Raw genomic sequence first — 26,950 nt, 5'->3', positions numbered from 1 at the left:
CGAAGAATGCTCCAAGTATAAGAAAAGCAATAACATTGGGGTGTGTGTCAAAGGTGGTTAAGGCAACCAGGATGGGGAAAATGATTATTATGGTATGATCAAAGAGATTCTAGAATTATCATATTCAGGTTGGCCAAATAAGAATATCATACTTTTCCTATGCAAGTGGCTTGACCCAACACCTAGAAGAGGTACAAATGTACACTCGCAGTACAACATAATTGAGGTTAATAAAAGGAGGGAGTATGATCGCTATGATCCTTTTATAATTGCAGAAAAAGTTAGGCAAGTGTATTATGCTCCATATCCATTGCAGAGGTATAAGGCTGATTGGTTGGTTGTAATTAAAACTAAGCATGTTGGTAGGGTGAAAGTTGATAATGGCTAGATATTGCTTACCAAAATGATACCTCAAGTGTTAACCAAATGGTGAATGATCAGTTAGAAAATGACTAGGAGCATCCTCAGTGCATATTAGAAGAAGTTGATATAGAGGAAATAACAATCATAGAAAATAAGGACGAAGAATCAGCTGATGAAAATGAAATAAGTGAAGAGAAAACAATTTCGGACGAGGAAGGATACTTCGAAGATGACTAGCATGTTAGTTTTTTCAAGCGCTCTCAACTTCTATAGATTTATATTCTCAATTCTGACATTTTCTTTAATTTATGTAGATGACCGGTAGGGGTCGAGGTAGGTCTATAAAGGATAAGAGGCCTATTGATCTGAGGATGGTGCTACACCCTCACTTCCTTCCACTCCACACTTGCATCCCTCTGTTGCTGATGGCCGCCAGAAATCTTCTAGGCACACATATTTTCCATCACATCCATCTACTCATCAGATTACCTACCATTCACCCTCCCAGCAGTATTCTTACCATTCTTCACCACAGGGCTATACCCCGCTTCCTCCACATGATCATGCATATAGTTACATGGGTCTATCGAGTCAGTAGTCACAGGGCCATGTGGTGACATACTCGTCATCTGCTCCATTTGCTTCACTACTAGTTGGATCGCATCCATCTAGATTTCAGCCACCCAAATTGCAGCAGTAGTCTGGATCGCAGCAGGGGTCTAGATCGCATCCATCTTCATCAGCGACCCTGTCTCCCTCTCCACCGAGTCTGTCTCCTAGCATTTCTAGACTTTGCCTTCGGGATGGTAGCGCTGAGCCAGATGCCTCCCCTTCTACGCACGCTTCAGATTCATGGGAGGATGATGATCCAGAGAAAATGCGGTATGATCGTTATCATAGGATGATCATCAGGCCTGAGGGCAATGGGTAAGATTTATTTATTACTTCTTTATTTTTGGTGAATTATAATTGCTAGTCTTGTTTATTTAATGTAATTGCTATGTTGCAGATTCATACCTAGTCATGAGACTACAAAGATAATCACTGAAACTCTTGGCCGGTTGTATGATGCACCCTATGCGATTTGGAGTGAATTTTCACCGGAGCTCGTAGAGCAAATTTTTAACTAATTTAAGGTTTTAATACAATTCTTATCTATTTAAGTATTATATTAATAATAATTTCATCTAACATTACACGCTTCATTTACAGACTAAGTGTGTCTGGGAGGACCGACATAACAGTGTCATTCTTGCAAATTTTGAGTTCAAACACCGTAAGAGACTATCTGATTCCTTCTGTTCTGCTCGGAAGAAGAGCAAGAAGCCTTCATGGGTTCTACCGCACATGTGGGAGGATCTGCTGAGGCGGTGGACTACTAAAAAATTCGAGAAGAGGAGTGAACATGAAAAGAAGGCTCGAGCATCTGAGAAGGGTGGTTCCTTGTACTGTGTGGATGCAAGGAGCATGGGGACTGCGAGTAGATTTCTGGTAATTTCTTAAAATATTTAATTTTATTTTTATCGAACTATATTTATATATTTTATTTTAGTTAACATGTTTTAATATTTTTGTAGGGAAAAAAATATGCGAGGAAGATAACTCATGATGAGTTCTTCATGGAGACTCACATCCGGAAGAAGAAGGCACCGACAGATCCAACTAGATGGGTCGAGGACTGGGCGGAGATTACATATGTAAGTTTCATAACTACTATAACTTGAAATTAATGTTTATAATATTATATAATTAATAATTTTCTATCTTCTAAATAAAGGGTCGCTACAAGACTAATATGGAAGAGTACACTCAGAGCTTGCTACCGAATGAGCAAGGCGAGCAACCACCCCTTTCAGACGAAAAAGCGTAGCAGATATGGTTGGATATTGTCGGTGGTCAAAATTTCGGCGCTACAGGGCTGGATTGCAAGGTATAGGGACTTCCGCCCAGGGCGAGGTAATTGATAGGTCTACTTTCTCGTCTATGGAGATGAAGATCGCAAAGCTGACAGCAGAGCTTGAAGAGATAAAGGCTAGAGAACAAAAGAGAGATAAACAATTTGGTACCCTTCAAGTTCAGCTAGAAAAGAGGGACCAACAATTTAATGTCATTCAAGGTCAACTGGCCAATCTTCTTGCTAGTGGTGTTTTCTCCATTCCCCGGTCTCGTGAGCCTTCCCCAAATATGTCTCCTTCTCGTCGTGATCCTTCGAATCATGCCGACGATGAAGGTTCTAGTAGTGGAGATGGAGATGATGTAGTACAAAACACTTATTGAATGATGTTTGAACTTTTAACTTGTGAAACGTTTTGTTGTTGGATATGATATTTTGTTAATATAGTTTAGTTGAGATGGAGATGATGTTTTGTTAATATAGTTTTGATAGTTGTTATTGTTGTTATTGTTCTTGTTATGGTTCTTGTTATTGTTATTGTTATTGGTTGAATGGTGGTAATGTAATACTTCCATTATAGGTGATTGGTTGTTGGCAGGTGGTGCAGCTATAAAACAGTTGTATTCTACCAAAACCTTACCCAGAAAACCGACCACCTGCCGACTGAAGTCGGTCGAAAATGTTCAATTGATTTCCAAGAAATTTAAATTTACCGACCGACTTCGGTCGGAATTTTTTATTTTAAATATTAAATATTTTAATAATATCGACCGACTTCGGTTGAAATTTTTATTTTAAATTTTAAATATTTTAATAATACGGACCGATTTCGGTCGGAATTGAATAATTTTTAAAAAAAATGAATAATTAAAATTCCGACCGAAGTCGGACGCTAATTTTAAAAATTATTTTCAAGAATACCGAACGAATTCGGACGCTAATTTTAAAAATTATTTTCAAGAATACCAACCGAATTATGTCGGTAAGTTTATTTTGTGTTAGAATATTTGGTCAAAGTACGTTGAAAATTACCGACCAACTTCATTCGGAAATATCGACCGTCTGCGGTCGATAGCTGTTAGCGAACATTGTTTTTTCGAAGAATTGAAAACTTTCGAAAATCGGTCGGTTTTTGTTCGATTCCGACCGATTTCGGTCGATTTTTCTGGACGTTTTTTGACAGTTTTTTAGCCGTGGTTCTTCAATTTCATAATGCGATCATTCTATTTAATTACACAGGCCGCATAGAAACTTATGTATTTTAAAAAGTTCTAGTGAAATATATGTTGGTGACATTTGTTTGAAAACCAAACCAAACAATCATCTAAATTTTTTCTACCAAAATTAGTATTTCTAACATATAATCTGAGCATTACCTCAACATTTGAACCCTTCATTTTCCAATATTTGACATTAAGAGCAAGAATTTGTCATCTTCCGTTTTGGTCATTATTTGTTATAATCAGAGCATAAAGGTTAATGACTTTAGATCGAGTCAACTGAAAAATGAACTCAAATGAAATAAAGATTTGTTTTTAGAAGAATAAACTCATATAGCCGCCCACCTAATTTCTTAAACTATAAATAGCCGGTGAATATTTAATATATATATAATTCATATATAATATACGTATAATTACATATAATCAATATATAAAATATATATATATCGACAAAAAAAAAATAATATTAAGTCTGCCGGACTATTTGTGTAACGTTCCCCTTTTTTTATATCTTAAAAAGATCACTCAAAGACATACATACAGGTATGCTAGAATTAGTTGCATGAGATAATGGCAACGTGAACTTTTATAGCAATTGCAGTTGTAGAAGTGGGCCAAATGGCTACGTGGCCCCCTGGAGTAGAGGTTACGTGGTTCATTCTTGTCTTCTTAAATTCAACCGTTGAAATTTTAATCTTTATTTGTTTTTCTTAATTTGCCAATGAAGAACAAAAATATCAAGAGGAAAACAGAAGAAAAGATGAGCAAATTTGTTTATTTTTCAAGGGTAATAAGGTTGAATTATGAACAAAATTTACTCTGCATAGTTAGATCTTTTCCTTTCTTGGTTAACTTATATTCCATCAGTCCACGTTTAAATGGTGACATTTTCTTGTTAGAAATTTCTCAAAATATTTGATATAATTATGTTTAATACTCCATATTTTATGTAATTCATACAAGTTTTTAAGGTTGTTGTTAGAACAATTCTGATGTAAATAAAGAGTCCACCAAATTGTATAAAGAATATGATTTCTCCCAGAATATATATACAACAGTAAGTAAATGATACAACAGTATTTTACGTGGAAAACTTCTAACTCACGGGATTAAAAACCACGGCCTACACTCGTAGGATTTCAACTTCACTAACCGAGTAACTTTAGATTACAACTTATTGTAACCTAAAAATTAAACTATTAATCCCTCACCTACTTGCAATAACTCTATTGCAATCCTCTTTGTAATAACTTTATTACAAAGTTCACCACTTTGACTAACTCTAGCCAAACACAAACACACGGTTTATGATTTACAGAAGATATCTTATAAGGTGCTTCTAACTAAGCCGAGTAGGAATTACAAGTGAATAACATTAACAAAGATACAATAATACTAAGGACATACGATGAACTCAGTGTTGAGATCTAGTCCTTTGTTATGTTGCTACATTTGTTCTTCAAGCCTTGGAGTCAATGAAGGCGGCAACACACTTTAGAGACACTTAATGATTTAGGTTTTGCAAGAATTTGTTTTCCCTTGCCTCATGTTGCTAATATATAAATGAGGTCATTGAGATGATATAAGTAAATATCCGGTACACAGCATGCTCCATAAAGTGACTGTTGCACTGTTGCGGGTATAGTGCAATAATGTAGCAACTTTAACAACTGTAATGAGTTGACCTGTACTGTGACCGGAGGAACTGATCTCTATCTGTTCCCTTTATAGGTTCTTTGACTTATATTATTGGAACTTGTGTAAGACATGTGACTTGTTGTTCTGAGCATTTTGAGGTTGTGTATCAGGTTCCCTATCTGGTTCTCATATGAAGTTTGTTAAATCATCAAAATATAAAGGCACATAACTTATCAAATACAATATTGGTCTATTTGGGGTTAATATTCTCAATGGTAAATCGATCATTCGATATCCTTTTCCTTATAAGATGGAATGGAAGAAAAATAATGAAACATGCGATGTGACTACTGAATAACCTCTTTTTACTTTCTCAATAATAAATCACCCCTTTATGGCTGGACCTTCTTTTTAAAGGATCAAATCGCATCCCTCGCCTCATTCAAGAATTATTTTTTATCCAATTTTTAGGATTCAATAGAAAAGGCATAATACACCAGATTCGACTCGTATTAATACAGTGAGTAGATCTGTCATTTCTTAAAATCTAGCTTCTAGAAATTTAATTAAACTTAAATTATCATGTGATATTTTCTCATCCAAAACTATTACTCTTAGTCTTAGATAGTACTGTCTATAGTAAAAGAAAAGTCGCATATAATTGGACAGTTTCTTTTATTTTTCAAGTTATTATTGTGTTTCTAAAACAAAAAGAAGGGAGCCAATAATGTTTGAGAAAAGAATATGAGGTGCCAAGCGAGACACCTACGTGGGTGTAGGACCCAAACGGCAATTCCACTTATCAGAATTTGGAGACCACAAAATTGTTGATAAGGTAACAGAAAACAAGAACACAATGGTATGTACGTGCATTTTCTTGCAACTTTTCTGAAACAATGGCAGCTGCAACTTCGCCTGCACTCTCATCTTCCTTCCTCTCAACAGCAATCCCTGCAACTCATTCTCAGAATCAGCTATTCTTTCTCCCCCTTAATCCCAACTTGAAAATCACTAAAAGGGCCTCTTTCAAGATTCAGGCTGCAAAACTTCCTACCGGAGTATGTTCTTTACTATCTATATAGTTCCTTTCATTTTATATGATATTATTTTCTTAATTTGTACACAAAAAATGACACATTTTTATTATCCTAATTTTTTTCTTTTTCATTCTTACTCATAATGACATGAGCGTACGTATAACAATAGAAATATCATCGTTCGATTAAGACCACCAATTAAACATGTCCCTAGCTCTACTAACTACCAGAGGCGAATGCAGTTCAATCGAATTCAGCATTTTTGACAGGTAGTTATAGGTATATAAAGCTACTAAAATTTTAGCAAGTATATTAAATTCTTAACCCAGAATACTAAAGGTACAAAATATTTAGAAAATTTTAAGAAAATTGATGTTCTTGTTCTCTCTTTGGGTTCTAGTGTACAGAGGGAACCTTCAGAATTGTTTGTATATATAACTTGTAACTTGCATTATGTGGCGTAGGTGGAGTTGCCAAAGGAAGTACCAAAATTGAGCAGACCATTTCTGGGTTTTACAAGGACAGCCGAGATATGGAACTCTAGAGCTTGTATGATTGGTCTTATTGGAACATTCATTGTGGAACTGGTAAGTACATATCTTTATTAGTATGTGATTTTAGTTACTCTTCTAAGTACTGTATTATGATCTTTGTGGGTTTTTTTCCTTTTCCTGTTTTCAGATTTTCAACAAAGGAATTCTTCAAATGATTGGCGTAGATATTGGGAAAGGCCTTGATATTCCACTATAATCGTTTTATATGTTTACTTTCTTCATACACAGACTCCAATTCTATTGACTATGTATTCAGTAATGTACGAGTGTGATAAATTCATAATTCAAGAAAATTTTGAAACCCCTTCTGAAATTGATGTGGAAAAGCAATTCAGATTCAACCTAGAGAACATTAAAATCATTCCATATCACAAAAAAATTCTGATGGGCCCACAAAATTTTAGACGATTCGGAGTCAGTCGAACGTATTCAGAGGTGTACTACCTAGAAGCTTACATAATTATCAACTTTTAATATTGCAACTCATAAAGAGCATATTATATCGACAGAAGTATATAGATACATGTTAGTTGTGACCATAATACATCTCAACTTTCCGAAGAAAACATGTAAGAAAGGAAACTACAGGACCCGGCTGATTCGAGTATCTATGACAGCCACCTTGGGTGATGACTCGAATGGCTCTAGTGCCTCGGCAAGTGCCAATCTGCGATTTGTCCAAGCCTTTTCAGCCCACTGCTTCATTTTTCCACCTTCTGCTTTTCTATTTTGTTGCACGATAAGCGTCTCTGCATACCCACCTGCACAACAACCAAGCAACTTGATCCCGGCACTAGCATGGAATTGCCATATAATTTATATACATGAACTAAATTGCACTTTCTGTATAGCCAGAGTACATCAACAAGTCATTCCATGATACTTATCAAAGTAGGCAGCAGTCTTGTATAAGAACAGCAGCATGCGGAAGGAAAGTGGATAAATGAAAGCTTTCAATCTTATCGACAGTCGACACCACAGATGTGCCTCTTTAAACAGAACCATTTTGAAGAAGAGGCTATCAAACTGTTAAACCTAAGATCAACCATTCAAGTACAAACAAAACTTCCACTGATCGCTGCAGCGGAATTCTTGATGCATCTGTTACTTTGCTCAAAGCACAACGTTCTGGGAACATGCTAACCCCTACAATCTATAGCTTGTCTCTTTCAATGAAGACTCGGAAACTAGGCTGCCAGAGGGAAGCAGGGGTTGAGGAAAGAGAGACACTTTACCGTAAACGGTAAAGACACAGTGTTTGCTACTACTATAAACTTTTTGTCCAGAAGAAAGTCTTGTAATTTGGTATAAAAGAAGACTTTCTTGAAGAGTCAAACAGCTCCACAAAAGATGCAGATAAAAAGTAAATAAGATCCACTATATTTCAGAAGCAATGACTACCTCTTGCAAGGGCAAGTATGTCCCTTCTGGACAGTTTTGTTTCCACACCTGTAAAAAGATATCAAATGGTCATTATCGACTTCCGCATGATGAAATGGAAAATTTTAATTATTCCTCATACCTTCTATTTCCAAGGGTGGAGCTTTGAGCACTTCAATTGCTCTTCTATAGAGTCCCTGCATTCAAAGAAACCTTTTGAGAGAGATATTCTCACATTCAACTATTAGAATTCTAATACTTGGGTCATTCATTAAATCTTTGGATTCAGGTCACTTGAAGCAAACTGTTTCTTGGCGATATATTTTGAAAGAGCTCTTCAAAATCATTAAAAAAAATCCTAAACAAACACCGCCTTAATCATATAGGAAATAAACCCAAATTCTGTCCATTGAACCATGTGTCTTAAATATTTGGAAATTCATCCCAAAATCTTCTCCAACGTTCTGCGATTTGTCCAAGCCTGAAGTTGCATAGGTGTTGCAAAGGTAAAAGAGACGGTAAAGGTACATGGTGTATAGATATTTATAATGGATTTGAGCATAGACTCAGACCTCTTGAATCAAAAGAGAGCTTGACCGTTCCATGGCTGCTTTATGCCGATACATGAGAGCTATGCAGGTCAAAATAGCACCTACCTTTGGATGATAATTACCTGCATCACATAAATAAAATAAAAAATCAATAAGAATACAAATTATTTTGTCGCTCATGCAGAGAAATTGATGTATCAAACCAAAACGCTCTTCAGCTTTCTTCAGCGCTGCAGTCAGTATTTCCTCAGCATCATCAAAATTCCTACAACCAGAAAAGTCAGTGCATGAGGGAAAATTAGAGAATTATATGCATTTAAGAGGGAAAGCTACATATTAAGAGATAGGCTCACCCCAAATGAGCCTCAAGCTGCCCTAAAGCACAAGTAGCTCCTAACAAAGTCTCCTCCAAATTCATGTTGCAAGCTGATAAGGATTGTGGGTTGGTAAAATCTTTACATTCTGATACATCCTGCATTGCCTTTTGATATAACTCCCTCGCCATTTGGAAATCCCGCTTACAATGAAGGAATTCACCATAAGATAGTGCAACGTTGCCTATACATCACGATATCAATAAATTGTGGAACTATGTCATCCGTGATGTCTCACAAGGCAAATCCTTACCAAAGCAACCTTTATCACCCTGAGCTCCTTCAAAGAATGACTGGGCTGAAATGAACCAGCTCAAATTTAAATACCTTAAAAATAAAGGATAACACAGAAAGCAGAGGAAAAAGCTCAACCACTATAGATATCTCACCTGATTCAACGTTACCACGGACCAACTCCACCAGCCCCTTTAATGCCTTTGCACGAGCTTCCAAAAACTCAGATCCGCCACCACCAATCTCTAGCCTTATGGTTTCCAGCAGTTGCAAGCATATCTCTGAAGTTGCTGATGAAGCATCATCCTAAAATGGGAGAAAATTTTGCTTATTTTCCTTAATATATAAAACTTTAAACCTAAGTCAGTTCATGCAGACATCAGAAGTTCAATAGCTCTTACTTGATGCGATTCTAGATAAAGCCCAGCAAGTGCTTCAGAGGCGGCAACTGCAATCATATGCCTAATCGTTACCATGGGAACTCCAAACTATGATTTTTATCAAAAGTTTCCACAAGTTTTTACCTTTAACAGCTAAAGATGACAAGCCTAAATCTTGAATTTTCTGGAGCTTCTCAACGGCTTCACCAAAATTTCCTCTAAAATTCCACCCACAAAGGAGAATAAAAAAATTTAACTTCAACTTACAAGTCGGTCAAAACTGTAAGCAAATAACCATAGAATTAAGAGTATGAATAGAATTAAGAGTATGAAACCTTTCAGAAAATAAGGTTGACATGGCGAGCAAAACCAATCCTTTAGCACTCTCATCCAGCTGAGCTGAGTGGCACTGCTCAAGTACCAATTGAGCTTGCGCATATGATTCATCTACGAACCCCGCATGGAAGATCAAAGAAAACTCACAATTACAACAGAGAACCAAACTTAAGACGCAAACTTGATGAGTTGGAAAGTAAAAACACCTGATTTTATAGAAGGCCATTTGTGACCCACACGGGAACCAAAGCAGATTCTTATTTAAAACAGAGAATCAAACTCAAGACATGAACTTGATGACTTGGGAAAAGTGAAAGACCTGATTTTTGGAATGAACATCCACCACCATTTGGAAAATTAAAGCAAATTCACATTAACAATTATTATATATGGTCGACCGCCCCCAGAGCTTAGCTCAAGTGGAAAAGGTTGAGGGATTTATGACTTAGGTCACAGGTTCGAGCTCTGCATCATGTGAACTAAGCCTGGTATTTAAGTGGAGAATGGTAGAGTAGCGGGTCCATTATCCCCGAATTTCAAAAGCTGTGGTTCGTCATAAGGGTTGGCCGCAGACGGATTTCTCGGTCTCATATATGGTAGGTTACAAATTTCAAAACCGCTTCGTCTCTTTCCGAAAAGACACGTTCATTTATGAAAGGGTATCACTTGAAAAATTCTGACTGTTGTTTCCATTAGAAAGCAATTCTTCCTAAAGAAATGAATTGATGCCTTTATTAGTCTATACCTATAATAAGTAAGACTAACCAATTACTCGCGAAATGTGTTAATAAGTTGTTAGATTAGAGTGAATTTCCAAAACTTAAAAAAGAGAGAACTAGGAATTCATAAGACTTGGTTTTATCCTAGCAGAGTCTTTCCATTAAATAACTTTGTGCAGGAGAAAATAACTAATCTGAACAGAGCGTTTAGCATTAATCTTCATTTGCTTCTGTCACCTTTCTTTCAACAAACATTACAAAACACAGAATCAGACTCAAGAATTGAAAACAGGCAACTAAGACTAACATGTAAAATCAAAGGAAATTCACATTTACAACAACAAAACAAACTCAAGACACAAATTCATCAGATGGGTATAGTGAAAAAAGACCTGATTTTTGGGAACGGGCAAGGGAAAGAGCGTAATTGATCATCTGAAGAGCAACTGGGTTGGTCTTGAAACTAGTGTTAACATTATTGTTGATAGAGAAGAATCTCGGGGGTGGCAGTTGTGATGACCCGAAAACAGAGCCACCAATTCTTGCAGTTCTAAAGAGCTTAGCTCCGATTCTAAGCATAGTAGCTGCTTCTCCTAAACCCTAAGTTATTCGAAGGGTTTATCAGATGAAGAGAGACTATTTTTCAGTCTGAATTTGGGGTTGTGACCATTTTAGGCGGATTTGTCCTTCTCAGTATGTGCTAGTAATTCTTTTTCCCCTTCAGGTCCACATTATATTTGGAAGAGTAAAGAATTTTAAAATACCATGGCATTATTATCCTCTCTCTTGAAAAAAATGTTTTGTATTACAGTCAAAACATAGCAGCCTCGTTTTTTTATTGTTATAGCAGAGTGTAGTATTATACGGAATATATATTATAACATAGCATAAAAATTTATTACAAAAGGAACTTGACTTTTATAGAGAATGATGGTTATATAACGATGCGGTTATAGAGATGATTGTACATGGATTAAAATATAAAATGTTTTGTGTGTTTCTAATATTGAGATCTCAAATTTTTAAGTCATACAAATATTATGATATATTTAAGTTAAAAATTAGTTCTTTTTCTTAAATTCAATGCCTATTTATGTTCATATGAAGTGTGAAATAAGGAAAATGCTAGCTACTAACTAACTGTCATGTCTTCAATTTTTACTACTTGTTGTCTTCTAGAGTATTATTTTTTGGGAAAATATATAAGTACCCCTTAATTTATAGTCGGATTTTTAACTACACATTTTATTTTTGCGGGAGTCCTATTATTCCTCTGAAATATTTTTAAATGGTATTAGTATCACCCTGAAATTTCATTATGTCACGACCCCAAATTCCCTTCGTAGGAGGTCGTGATGGCATCTAGTCTCTAAAATTAGGTAAGCCTATCAATGCGGAATAATTATAAATATCTGAAATAAATAAATTATAATTCAAATAATTACAACTCCCAAAACCCAGTAGAAATAAGTCACAAGCTTCTAAAAATTTATTCTCAATGTTTCTATGCATCAAGGTCTAAAGAAGAAAAATAAGGAAGCAACATAAAATGATAGAAGGAGACTCCGGAGTGTGCGGACGCTGGCAGATATACCTCGAAGTTTCCGTGCGCATGTAACTCACTGACGTCTAGACTGGAAAGATGTACCTGGATCGGCACAAAAAGATGTGCAGAAGCGTAGTATGAGTACACCACAGCGGTACCCAGTAAGTGCCAAGTCTAACCTCGGTAGAGTAGTGACGAGGTCAGGTCGCCGTACTATAGAATAGATAATGACATAGAAAAATATTTAAATAATTAAATAAGATAAAATGACTATGAAAATTAATCAAATAGTATGTCACATTTAATGACACCAAATAATTATAAATAATATCTCGTGGAATCAAAACAGATTTCTTTTCAACTTTATGAAAATCACAACAATTAATCGAAGGCAACTATGGTCATAAATCAATATCAACAAGGGCACTACCGAGGTACCGCCCCGTAGTCCCAAATCATAAATAAATTCACAATATCTCATTTCCTTATCTCACCGCGAGGCCTACACAATTTATTTTTAAGAAAATATTTTTTTCGAAATAGAATCCCGCGTTTTAGCCATCCTTATCACACCGCATGACTTCTAGTAGCTCCCCCTACTAGCCATGCGTATCAAGCCACCCTTATCTCACCGCATGCGTTTCAATACTCAGACCTTATACCACCGCATGCGTATCAATATCACAATTTGCACTTCAAGTGCCCAAATATTTTAATTTGTCAAAATAAATTAACAATATTTTTTCACAATAAAGAGTTCACGGCTCATGCCAACATAAATCATCAATAATATTTTTCCACAATAAAGAGCCCACGGCTCCATCACAATGAGTACAAAAATCTTACAAAAATATTCAGGAATAAATAATTTAGCAAAATAATATTTCAAGATCTTTAATACGTTGCTTCAATACCAAATTTAAAATGTCAAATACTTCATATTAATAATATTTAATTTAAAGAAAATTAATTTCAAATAATGCACAGAATAAAAGAAACCAAGTTTCAACCAAACAGGTAAAATAATTAGCAGAAAAAGGTCAAGCAAATTTAAAGTATACAAATCAAATCAATGATGGAGAATATAATAAGATTTAATAAATTAATTAATACGCAACAGTGATTTTCACAATTTAAGAATATAACCCTTCACATTTAGTCCGTGTACACACTCGTCACCTCGTGTACACGACTTTCATCACATTACAATTAATACCAATGCTAGGAAAAATTTCTCCCACACAAGGTTAGACATGTCACTTACCTCGACTTGCTCCAATTTAACCAAGTAGTATGCTTTTTCCTCGATTTCGATTCCGATCGACTCGTATCTAGTCATAATTAATTCGATACAGTCAACAAATTTTATAGAAATAATTCTATAAGAAAATACTACATTTTTCAATAAAATTCGAAATTAACTCAAAAATGACCCGTGGGACCCACGTCTCGGAACTCGACAAAAGTTATAAAATCCAAAAGCCCATTCAAACACGAGTCTAACCATACCAATTTTATCAAAATCCGACCCCAACTCGACCCTCAAAGTTTCAAATCTTATTTTCAAAACCCTAAGTTCCAACCCCCGATTTATACTTCAAAAATATGTAATCTAGTCAGATTATTTGATGATAATTCAATATTATGGAGTAGAAATGATCACAAGGGACTTACTTCAAGTTTTCCCGTAAAAACCTTGCTCAAAATCGTCCAACCCGAGCTTGAAATGCCCAAAAAATAGCAAAAGCTCGAAACCACTCTGTTTTTGTACTGTCCAGGGATTTTCGCATATGTGGCAACTTGGCCGCTTCTGCGCCAACCGCATGTGCGGAAAAAGTCCCGCATCTGCGCCTTTGCCCGCATCTGCGTGCCTGTTTGCGCTCCTGCACAGGCCGCTTCTGCGCGCGTCCCTCCGCATCTGCGCACACGCAGGTGCGGAATTTCCCTCGCACCTACGACCATTGCCCCATAGTCCATTTGTGCATCTACGCTTGCCAGGCTCGCTTCTACGAGCTCGCACCTGCGATAGAATTTTCGCAGGTGCGAATGCAGTAGAGGGTAGAAACTTCAGTTATTTCTTCTAAGTCCGAATTTGATCCGTTAACCATTTGAAACTCACCCGAGGCCCCCCGGGACCTCAACCAAATGTACCAACAAGTCCTAAAACATCATACGAACTTAGTCGAGCCTTCAAATTACATCCAACAACACTAAAACATGAATCACACATAGATTCAAGCCTAATGAACTTTTAAAATTTTAATTTCTACAAATGATTCCAGAACCTATCAAATCATGTCCGATTTACTTCGAATTTTGCGCACAAGTCATAAATGACATAACCGAGGTATTCAAAGTTTCATAATCATATTTTGACCCCGATATCAAAAAGTCAACCCTTCGGTCAAACTTTCTCAAAAATTTAACTTTCGGCATTTCAAGCCTAATTCCACTACGGACTTCTAAATAAAATTCAGATCACGCTCCTAAGTCCAAAATCACCATACGGAGCTGTTGGAATCATCAAAATTCTATTCCCGGATTGTTTGCACATAATTCGACATCCGGTCACTATTTGAACTTAAACTTTTATTTTTTCATCAAAATTTCATATCTGGGGTTAGGGACCTCGAAATTTGATTCCAGGTATACGCCCAAGTCCCAATTCACAATACGGACCTACCGAAACTGTCAAAATACTAATTTGAGTCCGTTTGCTCAAAATGTTGACCAAAGTCAACACAGTTGAGTTTTAAAGCTCTAATTCATATTTTAATCCATTTTTCACACAAAAACTTTCCAGAAAATTTTACGGATTGCGCACACAAGTCGAGGAATGATAAATAATATTTTTCGAGGTCTTAGAATACAAAATTAATTATTAAATTTAAAGATAACATTTTGGGTCATCACACATTACCACATATTATTTTTGTGGTGAAATACACGCCCCTGACACATGTATTTCCCACTAAAATCATTTTTTCTTGTTTTTTTCCATCTACTTCTTTTCCCAACTCACTTTTTATATTTTTTGAATATTCTTTTTTTCCTTTTCACATATCCCACCTTCTTTCTTCTCCAAACCCACAAGTGAAGCAACAAACCTTTTTGGTTGAAGAAGGACATCGAAAAATAGTGAGCTCCTAAAAACAATTTTGGCAATCAAAAATCAACAACTAAATCCTTCTTCCATGTTCTCTCTTTTATGTAAATTTAATTAATTAAAAAAATAGGACTCCCCTCCCTCCTCCCACCTCACTACCTGAAGTAGTGAAAGGTCAAAGTCCCAATTGGGAACGACGTGCATGGCGAGAATATTTTTTGCAACTAACAATCTAAGCCCTTCCTCTTGTTCAATCTTTTGTGGGCTTCTTCTGGGTTTAATCGGAAATTGATCTTGAGGCATGACTTATTCATTCGAAAAGAAACCGCAATTGAAAGTTTAAAAGTAGTGAGTGAAGAGATTACAAATAATAGTAATCCTCTATAAAGTGTAGTGAAATATGGAGAGGAAAGAATAAAATTTTCAACTCGATCTCGCCGGAAAATATGGAGAATGCCGGAGCTAATTTCCGGCCAATCTACAAGTAACAAAGTTGGAGGAAAAAAAGGAAAAGAAAAAAAAAACAAGAGAAACGAAAAGATAGAAAATAGTATATTTTATAAAAATGTTATAAAAATAAAATTTCCGCATTCTCTCTCTTTCTCACTCTCCCGAGGAGGGTGGCATACACTCTCTTCTGTCACATCAGTACGAAAGGTGTACTAATTCCACATAAAAATAGTTCAGGGGGTAATAAGATCCCCGCAAAGATAAAATGTGTAGTTGGAAATCCGACTATAAATCAGGGGTACTTATGCATTTTCCTTTTTTTTCCCTATTCTTTCTCGTCATGACATGAATATATGCAAATAAAAGATTATAACTTATTATTCTATCGATTGTAAAACGGATGGTAAAATTGAGAAAATAAAGCATTTCTAGTTTGATCGAACTTGCGCCTATTGTCCTTGGTTCGAAAATTACATAAGTACGCATATTTGAAAAGTTCTTAAAGAAAATTAGCATTCATTGTCACGAAGGAATAATACAAATGGTTTGAAACATCCAACAACAAGAATGTGTTCCTACAAGTAGAGTTTAGAGAGGTTGGGGTTTATGTAGAACTTACCCTTACCTTGTGTGAGGTAGGAAGACTATTTCTAGTAGACCCTTGGCTTCAGAAACGGATTACCCTTTGAGTACGGGGATCACCGTCCCCCGTAATATATATATATATATATATATAATTTTAGACAGTTGGATTAGTCGATTTAGGAGGGCCCAACTTGATTTTTAGTGTGATGCATCGGTTTGACTCCGCTAATATTATAATTAAGTGGAATTGGATATTTTCTCAAATACTCTTTTGCTAATATGTACACAATTAAGTTATGTTGAGTTAGATTTGAGGGAATCATTCTAATCTTTGCCATGAAGTTAAGCGATCGCTTAACACTTAATGCAGCTAAAAAATTCTCCCTTATATTAAAGAATATTGATTCTTAATTAATAGTATAGGACAGTTTCTCGTTTACGAATCTAGTTTTTCGGATTTTGTCAAGTAGAGATATCAATATTGGCGCAGTGTGTCACAATTCCTGATCTTCTTTGCATGGCTCCGAAGATTGCTTGTACATCTCAATCCACTTTTGTTTATTCTCTGCTCATTTTTATCCCTTAAAAGTACGTACTATATGTAAGATACTATAAAAACAATCATTTTTCTTTTATTCAGAATCTGTTGGTAACAAAATAAAGATGAAAATAATAACGAGGAAATTAACCAACACATAATATATGAGAGAGTCTGAAGATCAAGTTAACTAATTCCAAAAACTGGACCAGATAAGTAAATTTATCTTTTGAATCTTAAGATTCAGAAATTATACGAATAAAACAATACTATATATTATACTCCTTCCATCCCTTTTTAATTAGCTGTCATATTTTTCTTTTCGATAGTTAATTTGACATTTGGAGCTAAGTTGAATTAGATCAACCAATATTTTAAATATAAATTTAGTTATTCAAAAAAATATGCAAAATGTGCTACGAGTTATAATTCTTCTCATGTCAATATGATGAGAAAAAAAATATTCTAAAATATTAATAACAATTCACATAGTTTGAATTTAGAAACTAAAAAGTAACGTATATGTTGTGAAGGAAGGAGTAAGTTTCTTCATATTGAATGATGCTATATTATATTGGTTTAATACATATATTATATTATATTCTCGCCACCAGACGGTGAAAATACTTTTTAAAAAATATACATATATTTTAGCCCCTAAGTTGCAAGACATCTCTTTTACACATTAAGGGATGTAATAGGAGTTTGTCCGAAGAGGAAATGTGTATTCTCATTCGTCAAGTAAAAAAACAAATGCTCCGTCCGTTTTAGTTTATATGACATAATTTGACTCGATATAAAAATTACGGAAAAATAAAAACTTTTGACATTTATGGTCTTAAAAAGAGTAAAGTTCACTTTACTCCTTAACCTTTAATGGTTGGGAAATGATAGCTCCATCACCTTTTGAATGGAAAAGGGACTCCCCTTGTGCAATAGCTTTTTAGTAATTTTTTTTTAAATAAAAATCTTTCTTTTTTGAATAAATACATTTTTGAATAACCAAGTTCGCTTAGTATAGCCAAAAGCTCTACATATAACAACAATTAGGATCTATATTTGGAGTGCCCCTTTAGCCTCTTCCTGCATAGTTTAAGTTCTGATGTGTTGCAAAAACGCCTCCATAATGAATTTTCAGATCTTGAGTCAATTATAATTTCTGTTTAATAAAGAAGTTTTCAAAATAAGTAAAATCAATAATTGCTTTAGCATAATAATTTTAATATACAAAAAAATACATAACTAAATTATTACTCATAGCAACAATTCTTTCATAATTGTCAGAGAATTGACTAATTCAAAATATGTTTTCCCTTCTAATTGAAAAAAATGCTAAAGCATCTTGAGTGAATGTGCGTTCACCATATTTCTTGAATTTCATATGCAATTTTTTTTTATTGCAAAAATTTTAACAATGACCTCAATATAATAGAAAAATATTTTAAATTTTGCAAGCAAGAAAGACGAAACTCAAGTATTTGTTTGGATGAAAAATATTATACTTCACCTTTGAAAGTATAAAGAGAGAGAAAAATTCTTTAGTCAAAAAAAGAAATTCTCACCGAAAAATAATTACATAAGGGGGTTTACTTTCCCATTCAAAACATGAAGGGGTATTGTTTCCCAACCCTTAAAGGTTAAGGGGGTAAAGTGAATTTTGCTCTCTTAAAAACTCGAAGGATAAAAGATTTGTGAAACTATAACACTTGTGTAGCTATCAAAACTTCTCATTAAGTGTTAAATGGTTCAATTGAAAAGTTTAACTATTTTCCAATATAAAAGTGGGTCAATTCTTTTTGGAATGAACTAATAAGAAAAACATGTACCATAAATTGAAACAGATGGAGTATGTGTTAATTAAGCCTATTATATTTAGACATTTTAGCCATATGTGTTTGGTGTGTGCGGACTCATTGTCTAACTATGTGATAAAAATGATGGATGCAACATGCATCATATAGGTTCATATGGACCCAGTAACTTTAGACAAACTATAAATGTGTATTACGAAATCCACAAAAAAATTGACTATAAACTCAATACTATTGAATATTAATTTGAGATTGTGGTAGGAACCCGTAAATATCAAATTACACATACACCTCTGCATTAATCTCAAAATTTTAGCGCGATAGTTCTATCCGTATACACAAGGCAAAATTTGCATGTTCCATTACATATTTACATCTTAAGCTCTAGTGAGGTACAAGCCCTCCACTTGAAGCAATGCATATATGCCTTTGCTCTCAAAAGAAATGTAATAAATACCATTGGTTATAATATAATAAATTAAAAGTAAACTCTTAAAACAGAATGTTCAGTTTGTACTTTAAAAAGCAGACTCTCCAGAATTAAAGAAGCTAGCTCTATCACTCCCCACTACTCAGTATTACTGAGCTTCACTCTCAAAGTATCAAAATGCTGATTTTATCTCATGAACTCTGTGTAGCATTCTGCGTATTCCTTTTTCTTGCCAGCACAAGTAATTCTTGACTCTCAATCCATTGATTTCCTTACTTCCTTGTTTGTATGCAAAATGTTTTCTTAACTTGTTTCACTTTTTGTCATGTGACTGCAGATGGGACACAACTTATTCTAGTGAACAACTGCAGAAGAAGCCTATGGCCTGGAATTCTTGGCAATACAGGGAAGATGACTCCTAAGGATGGTGGCTTTCATATGAAAAGTGGTGAGGAAGTAGTCTTTGATGTGCCTAAGAAGTGGTCGGGTAGGATATGGGCCAGACAGAATTGCCACTTTGATAAGACTGGCAAAGGCTCGTGTGACACTGGCGACTGTGATGGCCAGTTAAAATGTCGGGGGCTAGGAGGTAAGCCCCCGGCTACAGTTGTGGAAATGACACTAGGCTCATCGACTTCCCCCTTGCATTTCTACGATGTGAGCTTAGTCGATGGCTTCAACGTGCCAGTTTCAATGAGAGCTGTGGGTGGAGGAATAGGTTGTGGCGTGGCGGAGTGTGATGTTGATTTGAATATATGTTGTCCATCAACACTGGAAGTGAAGGTTGGTGGGAAAGTGGTAGGGTGCAAGAGTGCTTGCTTAGCTATACAATCAGCCAAGTATTGTTGCACAGGACAGTTTGCAAATCCCAAAACTTGCAAACCAACTATTTTTGCTCATCTTTTTAAGGTCATCTGCCCCAAGGCTTATAGTTATGCATTTGATGAGTCTTCTAGCCTAAACAAATGTAGAGCTTCAAGGTATGTCATTATTTTTTGCCCTCCAAAATGAGGAATTTGAAAATCTATATACAAGTTTTTGTGCCTTAGGAGTGGATGGAAGCAGATATCCATCTAAAGGAACTTTCTTGTCCAAACTTATGTAATTGTCAGTCCCAATAAAAAATTAGTTGAAGGCCAATGAATAGCAATACTAGTACTGGTTGAAATTCCCACATGGTGATAAAACTCACATCCAACAATTGATGTTCTAAATATGCTGACAACAAAAAAAAATACAGCATTACATGCAGAAGATTTTAGTAAAACAGCAAATCAAAAAAAAAAAAAATTTGAAAAGGCCGACACCACGAGAGGGAAGGACGATAAATTATCCAGAAAACACTAGGCATCTAACATGTAATATCACAGATATGTTCAGACATAGAACCTGGTATTTCCTAAACACCGTACATCATGCAGAAGCATCTCTATTTTCTTCCCCAGCCATGGCTCCACTGGAGCTATTTTAGGCGGGAGGATCCTGTGCAGGTGGACCTAGGCCTAGCAATAATGGGGCCTGGTTCTTTTCACTACTCGGCTTCGTATCCTCATTCCTATTTGCAGCCCAAGCTCTCAGAGGTGGTTCAAAATGCTTACTAGCAACATCAGGCGGTAATGCATCATTCTCTCCGGGGAGAACAACTAGGCCTTGCTCTCTAAGAGAAGAAGGCTCATTGTAGCAGGTATTCCAGAGGGAATCTACAAGCTGCCGCTCTTCTTTAGCAGCACCAAGATCTTCAGGTGACATAGCGGAAATCCCCTTAATTCGGTCCTGGAGTATTTGCTTGAGCTTTTCATCATCTTCACTTGAAGAGCCATCTACTGCCTGTGCTGCTGTCCTGTCTCGGCCAAGATCAAGAAGGCCTCGCAGGGCACCCTCTCGCACCTCTCCATCCTCACTGGAGGCAAGATGCATAAAAATTCGAGGAAATCCTAGCTCAGTCACTACAGCGCAGTCTGAACGATTCTCATGCAGTAAATAGTGGATCAAGTTAAGGGCTTTCCTGGGAAAAAAAGAAAAGAAAAGAAACAATACATACCTATTAGAAAGAGAATACAAAAGAGGAAGCATTACCAAAAAGTAAACCGCGACTTTATCCAATCCTGGCTGATCAGGAACATGACCTGTGCAAAATCATACCTTTGAAATCTCACACTCTCAGAACCCAAAGCATCTCTTAAAGCTGCATAACCATTTGCAAGACGAAATGCAGCAATGCCAGGCTTGTTGTGCCTGATTAAAGCTGGAATGAAGGGGAAAATATAATGCTAATTGGTAAGTGCTACTGGAACACAAATGACATGTCAACTAAAATTAAAGGACTCAATTTACTAATGAATCATTCATCACCAGGAGAAGTACCCACATGAGATTGCACCAAGAGCTTTAGTGCGGGCAGTAACATCAGGATCTGAGGTGAAATTTGAGAGAAGAGGTTCTAGGCCATTAGCTTCCATTACCAGTTGTTGGCTCTTTGGATTGTTCTGAACAATTGTACTTACGACTTCTGCCGCTTTGGCTCTAATGTTAGCATGGGAGTTCTTTAAGTAACCAAGAAGAGGCACCAATCCACCAATTGAGTGCAGATCTGCCAAATTAACAATAAAAGGAGAGAGCATGAGATTAAAACTTCTAATAATGGAAGAGTATTAACTATTGAAATCTCCAAAAGAAAATGTCAACATAGTCAAGCGAGTTAAGGGAGCAATATCCCCAAGAAATGGGGAAGAGAGGAGGCGCGGGGGAGGCAAGGAGGCAAAGAGCGTCTATTCCAAGAGTGAATAGTAAAGAGATAGCTATAAACCAGTAACATTAACAGCGTACCGCTTCCCAGGTCCCTCTGTTTGTCTTCCTTTTTCTAGTTTCCACATTAGTAACCCAAGGAATACTGCCTCCCAGGTTCAACTGGCTCTTGAGAACCTGACACAGCTTAGTCATAGGCTTTCTAGTTTACACTAATGATGTAAAAGGTGAGAGCTTGAGTGCTAAAGTGGGTTCTTTACTTCATACTCTTCAAACCCTTCTCCTATAAGTGTTTCATTTTATCGTAGGAAGAAAAACAGTTACCAAGCTCTTAAAGAGGCACCAGAGTCAAAAACAACTTAAATTGTAATTTCAACTCTCTTTATGCCCATGCAAAGCCCTTGACTGCAGTCATACCAAAGCATCTAAGATACCTCTTTTTTGTCTTTTCGTTTTGTTTACTGTCCTTTTTTCTTCCAGGTTGAATAGAAGTCTCAAGCACCTGATACCGTAGGGCACAATGACACTGAGAATATATCTCTATGAAATACATATAAAAGAATATTGCAACTACAACAAATAACAACAAACCCAATGTAATCTCACAAGCGGGGAGGATAGTCTATAGGCAGACCTTACCCCTACCTTTAAGAAGGTAGAGAGGTTGTTTGCAGTAGACCCTCAGGTTAGGATAAAAGAATATTGCAACTGCTTATATAAACTATCAGAACTAAGCTTACAACGCAAAACAGCGGGACAGAGGATCTTGAGTGATGTATGGTACTGACTATGTAATAGTGTCAGCTTAATGGATCTTGAGTGAGGTATGGTACTGACTACATAATAGTGTCAGCTTGGTCCATTAAGGTTCATTATTCTGCTTTCCAACAAGTACTACAGTGTAGAATGGATAATATCTGGACATCACCAATAACAACCCCTAGAAACCAGGGATAAACAGAAGGAAATCAGGTGCGATATCCAAGAGGATTACGTGAACTCAGGTTTTTATTTGTTTTGGTTATGTGATTAAGCACAAAGATCTTCAACAGAGATGTACATGAAGTTACATAACTTTACTGAATACTTGGTCACATGCATGTTTTCCTTACGATGAGCAGATGAATGTCCTTGAACTAGTCAGAAGTAAAAGATCAAAGCAACATCATTACTGCTATTTTAAGAGACTTCATCAGTCTAAGAAAAAACCAAAGTAGAATGAAAGGTTTAAACAGGCCCATCATGCATATTGGTAAGTAGCTACACTACAGAAATACATGATGCTTGTCAGGCCATATTTCAGAAAACAGAAAAAATTTACAGGCTTGGGTCCTAGATGAACATATGATATGCACCACCTTCGTGTATCAGCAAAGCAACAGGTCAGCAAAAGAATGGACTCATATAACCAATAAAGTTACTCCTTGATTAGGCAGTTTTTTTGTTTTTTGTTTTTTGATTACCGATAGCCAGTGCTGCACGGTTCTAACTCGGTAATAATGGGTACGCCAATCTACCATAGTCTACTTAAATAGCAGGATTTTGTATGCCGTAGAGTTCAAACATATGGCGTGCAACATTAAAAACTTCGATTAGACCTTCACGATATTATTAAGAAATGAACCTTGTGCCTAACTCAACTCTGAAAAATAGTTCATAAGGCAAGAATTGCGCAAGACCATACAAGAAAACAAGAGCCAATTCTCTCACCCGATGTGGGACACGCTAACATGGAGCATGAACATGCTAGACACATGGAGCATGAACAATATAACATGGATGCCTAACCAAGAATCTTACTGGTAAAGCTCTGACACCGTATTAAGAAAATTGACCTTGGGATATCAAGGCCAAAAGCTAGCCCACCAGATGAGAATTGACCCAAACCATATAAGGAGACAACGACTTATTGCCTAAACTGATGTAGGACATCTTAACAAATATCTCATCAGATTAAATCTTCCACATATCAATCAACTAGGTCTCAATCCCTAGTTAGATTTTTAAAATTATGCAATACTTAATAAATATCGAATCGTGAAATGCAACATGTTGCTGAAGATCAAAGAACTCACCGTTAGCCATATCAATCGATTCAACATGTTCTTGTAGCTCATCCAGTATATCTGAAAAAATCACCAGACCAGCAAATAAGACCAAATGACCAAAGGTCACAAAATAGGATTACACATTAACCAGAAAACTACAAACAAAGGCCTCAAAACCAAGTACCTTCAATATCTTGGGAAGTCACCCCCTGTGATTCCAGGACCTGCTCTGGAGTTTGCATGACAAGAGTAATCTCCTTCATTCTCTTTATTACATCTACAGTTTGAGCTTGCATAGCCTCCATGAACCACCTCCTATCCTCCTCACTGGTAAGCCAATAAACCCATCAGCGACAAACTTCAATCCGAAACACAAACTCCCACATAAAAGAACAACGAACAACAGAAACTGCATTTAAATTACAACACCAATCAGCCACGCCTCAATCCCAAAACTAATTTGTCAACTATATGAATCCTCTTTTATCCATTCTACTCATATTTAAACTACTTTTAGCTGGTCCTCAAACTACAACAACCTCCCTCTTTTATCTAGGCATAAAACCGGCTTGGCTTTCCTAACATACGTGGAGCTATTATTCAAATAACTACCCTTCTCCGCTTAAATACCAGGTTTTTGAATACAGCACGGGTTCGAACCTAATCATATAGGTGGAGCTATTATTCAAATAACTACGACCAAAGAAAAATGAAATTAAATAAGAAAATACCAAACAAATCAAAGCTCCAATCTTTTAACTTTTCAGTCCCATTACACAATACATCAAATCACTGAATACAAGATTCAAATTTTCCATTACCTCTTGAGATAAATTCGACCAACTTCAAGAAACCACATAAACATAAACATAAATTTAAGAAAAAGAAAGATTATATAAAAAGAGGTTACCTCAAATTGCGAGAAGGATTAGTACCATCAGCATGAGACAGACTCCACTTTAGTAGACCATCCCAATTAGGTCCCTCTTTTGCCATTTTTGGTTCTTGTTTTTTAATGAACAGAAAAAATTTCTCAAAAACCTTATAGCTTAGCGTTGGAGAACAAGGGGTATGTATGTATATATAGAGGTGGGTATGCAGACACGAAGAGATAGTAGATGATGAAGGTTCAAGGATTTTTTGGGAGGGGTTTGAAAGACTTTCGCGAATGTACGCGAACTGTCTAGACAAAAAGAATGGACCTTTTTCGAATATAAAATGGGCCTTCCTTAGTGGATAGACTATCAAAAATTTATGTTCCACTTTGGGCCAGTTTCCTTTTATTTAGGGGAACTTTCATTAGTATCACGTTTTAAAAGAATATATACAAAATCCTAGCACCATTAAGTATATTTCAATGGTGGCAGTGTATTATTTACATAAGTAGTAGAAACCTAAAAATAAGTTGGTCTCCCTTTAATGTTCAAGAATATTGCAATTTCCTATCCTAAAAATCTCTCCAAAAAATTAGGACTTCAATTTTATGTCCTTAATTCTTGCTATCATCTCCTAATCATATTCATTGCAAACACATCATTCTCCTCCCCTCATAAATTATTTTTAATTTCTCCCATATTCTTTTACAAATCAACCTCTCAATAAATGGTACTATATATATATATATATGTACTCTCATGCCTTCCATTTCACATCCAAACCTAAGTAGTATATCTAATCAAGTAAATTTTAATCAAGTATAAAGTACATACCATTTTTATACCTAAACAAATTAAATAAACAAAAATATATCATGTATTTTGAATAGGGGTGGCATGTGGGCCGGGCCCGGTCCTAAGTGGGATTCGCGGGCCCGGTCCTAAGCGGTCCCGGGCTTCGGGGCTTCTCGTTGAAATCGGTCCGGGACCGGGACCACGAACTAGCGGTCCCGTGTTAAGTGGGCCGGTCCCGGGCCTAAGTGGGCCCAAACGGTCCTAAGCGGGCCCAAGTAGGCCCAACGGAAACTTTCTACTTTTTAAATTATTTTTATACAAGTTAGAGAAAAAAGTGGTAATAAAAATATCTAAGGCAATTCCTAGTAAATTATATTATAGAATTGTCACCTAAATTTTTTAATTCAAATTTAAAGACAAAAATATTGTAAAGAGATATTCAAAGCAATGCGTTATAATATATATACTATACTATACTATATATACATCTTAAGATATATAAGCTATATTCGATTTACTATATATACATCTTAAGATTTATACATTAATATTCGATTTATATACTATATATACATCTTAAGATATATATAAAAACGATATGATTTTGTTATTGTTGATGACTACTCACGTTTTACATGAATGATTTTCTTATCTCATAAAGATGAAGCTTTGAAATACTTTGAGATTTTCTGTAAGAGAGTTGAAAGAGAAAAGGGGTACCTTATTACAACCATTCAAAGTGATCATGGAGGAGAATTCCAAAGCAAACATTTGAAGATTTATGCAATGATCAAGGATATACTCACAACTTCTTAGCTCCAAGATCACCTCAATAAAATGAAGTAGTTGAGCAAAAACATAGAACTTTACAAGATATGGCCAGAACAATGATATTGAAACATTCCCTGCCAAACTATTTTTGGGCAGAAGTAGAAAGCACAGCCTGTCATATTCTCAGCAGATGTCTTATAAGACCTATCTTGAAGAAAACTCCATATAAATTATGTAAAGGTAAACAGCCCAACATAGGTTATTTCCATCATTTTGGAAGCATGTATTTTATCCACAACAACGGTAAGGACAATCTTGGAAAATTTGATCCAAGAAGTGATGAAGGTATTTTTTTGGGTTATTCCATAAACATTAGATCTATCAGAGTTTATAATAAATGCATTTTATCTGTAGAAGAATTAGTACATGTCATATTTAATGAAAATAATACTACGGTCGAGAAAGGAATTATTCCATGTGATGAAGATATCAGTCAAGAAACATCACAGTCAAGCAAATCTCAAAAGTCGACTGATAAGATAGACGGTGTTATAGAATCGACTAATG

The 26,950-nt window shown here is 35.8% G+C and overlaps 4 protein-coding genes across 6 annotated transcripts; 2 read left to right on the top strand and 2 right to left on the bottom strand.

Moving 5' to 3' along the window:
• The first annotated feature begins 5,950 nt into the window (after positions 1–5,950).
• LOC107800613 (light-harvesting complex-like protein OHP1, chloroplastic) lies at positions 5,951–7,022 on the top strand. Its single transcript, XM_016623812.2, has 3 exons — positions 5,951–6,176; positions 6,620–6,742; positions 6,837–7,022. The coding sequence occupies exons 1-3, from the start codon at positions 6,015–6,017 to the stop codon at positions 6,903–6,905; spliced, it is 354 nt and encodes a 117-aa protein (XP_016479298.1). The 5' UTR covers positions 5,951–6,014; the 3' UTR covers positions 6,906–7,022.
• A 76-nt stretch (positions 7,023–7,098) lies between these two features.
• LOC107800612 (uncharacterized) lies at positions 7,099–11,403 on the bottom strand. Of its 2 annotated transcripts, XM_016623809.2 has the most exons (12): positions 11,076–11,401; positions 9,964–10,075; positions 9,773–9,846; positions 9,650–9,696; positions 9,404–9,554; positions 9,268–9,312; positions 8,994–9,198; positions 8,844–8,905; positions 8,662–8,762; positions 8,232–8,286; positions 8,111–8,158; positions 7,099–7,470 (listed from the first exon to the last, which is right to left on the bottom strand). In XM_016623809.2, the coding sequence occupies exons 1-12, from the start codon at positions 11,260–11,262 to the stop codon at positions 7,292–7,294; spliced, it is 1,266 nt and encodes a 421-aa protein (XP_016479295.1). In that variant the 5' UTR covers positions 11,263–11,401; the 3' UTR covers positions 7,099–7,291. The 2 variants fall into 2 exon arrangements, with proteins under 2 accessions (XP_016479295.1, XP_016479296.1); XM_016623810.2 differs by lacking the exons at positions 7,099–7,470; positions 8,111–8,158; positions 8,232–8,286 and adding an exon at positions 8,394–8,570 and having other exon boundaries at positions 11,076–11,403.
• Positions 11,404–18,781: 7,378 nt separating this feature from the next.
• LOC107800611 (thaumatin-like protein) lies at positions 18,782–20,439 on the top strand. The gene has a single exon (XM_075231461.1). The coding sequence runs from the start codon at positions 19,438–19,440 to the stop codon at positions 20,158–20,160; it is 723 nt and encodes a 240-aa protein (XP_075087562.1). The 5' UTR covers positions 18,782–19,437; the 3' UTR covers positions 20,161–20,439.
• LOC107800610 (hsp70 nucleotide exchange factor FES1) lies at positions 20,292–25,122 on the bottom strand. Of its 2 annotated transcripts, none has more exons than XM_016623806.2 (6): positions 24,853–25,122; positions 24,127–24,269; positions 23,970–24,020; positions 21,518–21,739; positions 21,292–21,394; positions 20,292–21,154 (listed from the first exon to the last, which is right to left on the bottom strand). In XM_016623806.2, the coding sequence occupies exons 1-6, from the start codon at positions 24,936–24,938 to the stop codon at positions 20,617–20,619; spliced, it is 1,143 nt and encodes a 380-aa protein (XP_016479292.1). In that variant the 5' UTR covers positions 24,939–25,122; the 3' UTR covers positions 20,292–20,616. The 2 variants fall into 2 exon arrangements, with proteins under 2 accessions (XP_016479292.1, XP_016479293.1); XM_016623807.2 differs by having other exon boundaries at positions 24,127–24,351; positions 24,853–25,069.
• Positions 25,123–26,950: the final 1,828 nt, after the last annotated feature.

This window comes from Nicotiana tabacum, chromosome 2, assembly GCF_000715075.1.
Source record: "Nicotiana tabacum cultivar K326 chromosome 2, ASM71507v2, whole genome shotgun sequence".
Classification (NCBI taxonomy): domain Eukaryota; kingdom Viridiplantae; phylum Streptophyta; class Magnoliopsida; order Solanales; family Solanaceae; genus Nicotiana; species Nicotiana tabacum.
Note: the sequence above shows the minus strand (reverse complement) of the source record. Positions and strands in the feature narration are given on the sequence as shown.

Coding starts and splice junctions, on each gene's coding strand:
- LOC107800613 (XM_016623812.2), top strand. CDS start 6,015: ATGGCAGCTGCAACTTCGCCTGCACTCTCATCTTCCTTCCTCTCAACA. Junction 6,177..6,619: donor CTGCAAAACTTCCTACCGGA/GTATGTTCTTTA, acceptor TATGTGGCGTAG/GTGGAGTTGCCAAAGGAAGT. Junction 6,743..6,836: donor GAACATTCATTGTGGAACTG/GTAAGTACATAT, acceptor TCCTGTTTTCAG/ATTTTCAACAAAGGAATTCT.
- LOC107800612 (XM_016623809.2), bottom strand. CDS start 11,262: ATGCTTAGAATCGGAGCTAAGCTCTTTAGAACTGCAAGAATTGGTGGC. Junction 10,076..11,075: donor TGCCCGTTCCCAAAAATCAG/GTCTTTTTTCAC, acceptor CGGGGTTCGTAG/ATGAATCATATGCGCAAGCT. Junction 7,471..8,110: donor CATACTTGCCCTTGCAAGAG/GTAGTCATTGCT, acceptor GTTGTTGTGCAG/GTGGGTATGCAGAGACGCTT.
- LOC107800611 (XM_075231461.1), top strand. CDS start 19,438: ATGCAAAATGTTTTCTTAACTTGTTTCACTTTTTGTCATGTGACTGCA.
- LOC107800610 (XM_016623806.2), bottom strand. CDS start 24,938: ATGGCAAAAGAGGGACCTAATTGGGATGGTCTACTAAAGTGGAGTCTG. Junction 21,740..23,969: donor ATCGATTGATATGGCTAACG/GTGAGTTCTTTG, acceptor TTAATTTGGCAG/ATCTGCACTCAATTGGTGGA. Junction 21,155..21,291: donor GAGAGTGTGAGATTTCAAAG/GTATGATTTTGC, acceptor TTTTTTTCCCAG/GAAAGCCCTTAACTTGATCC.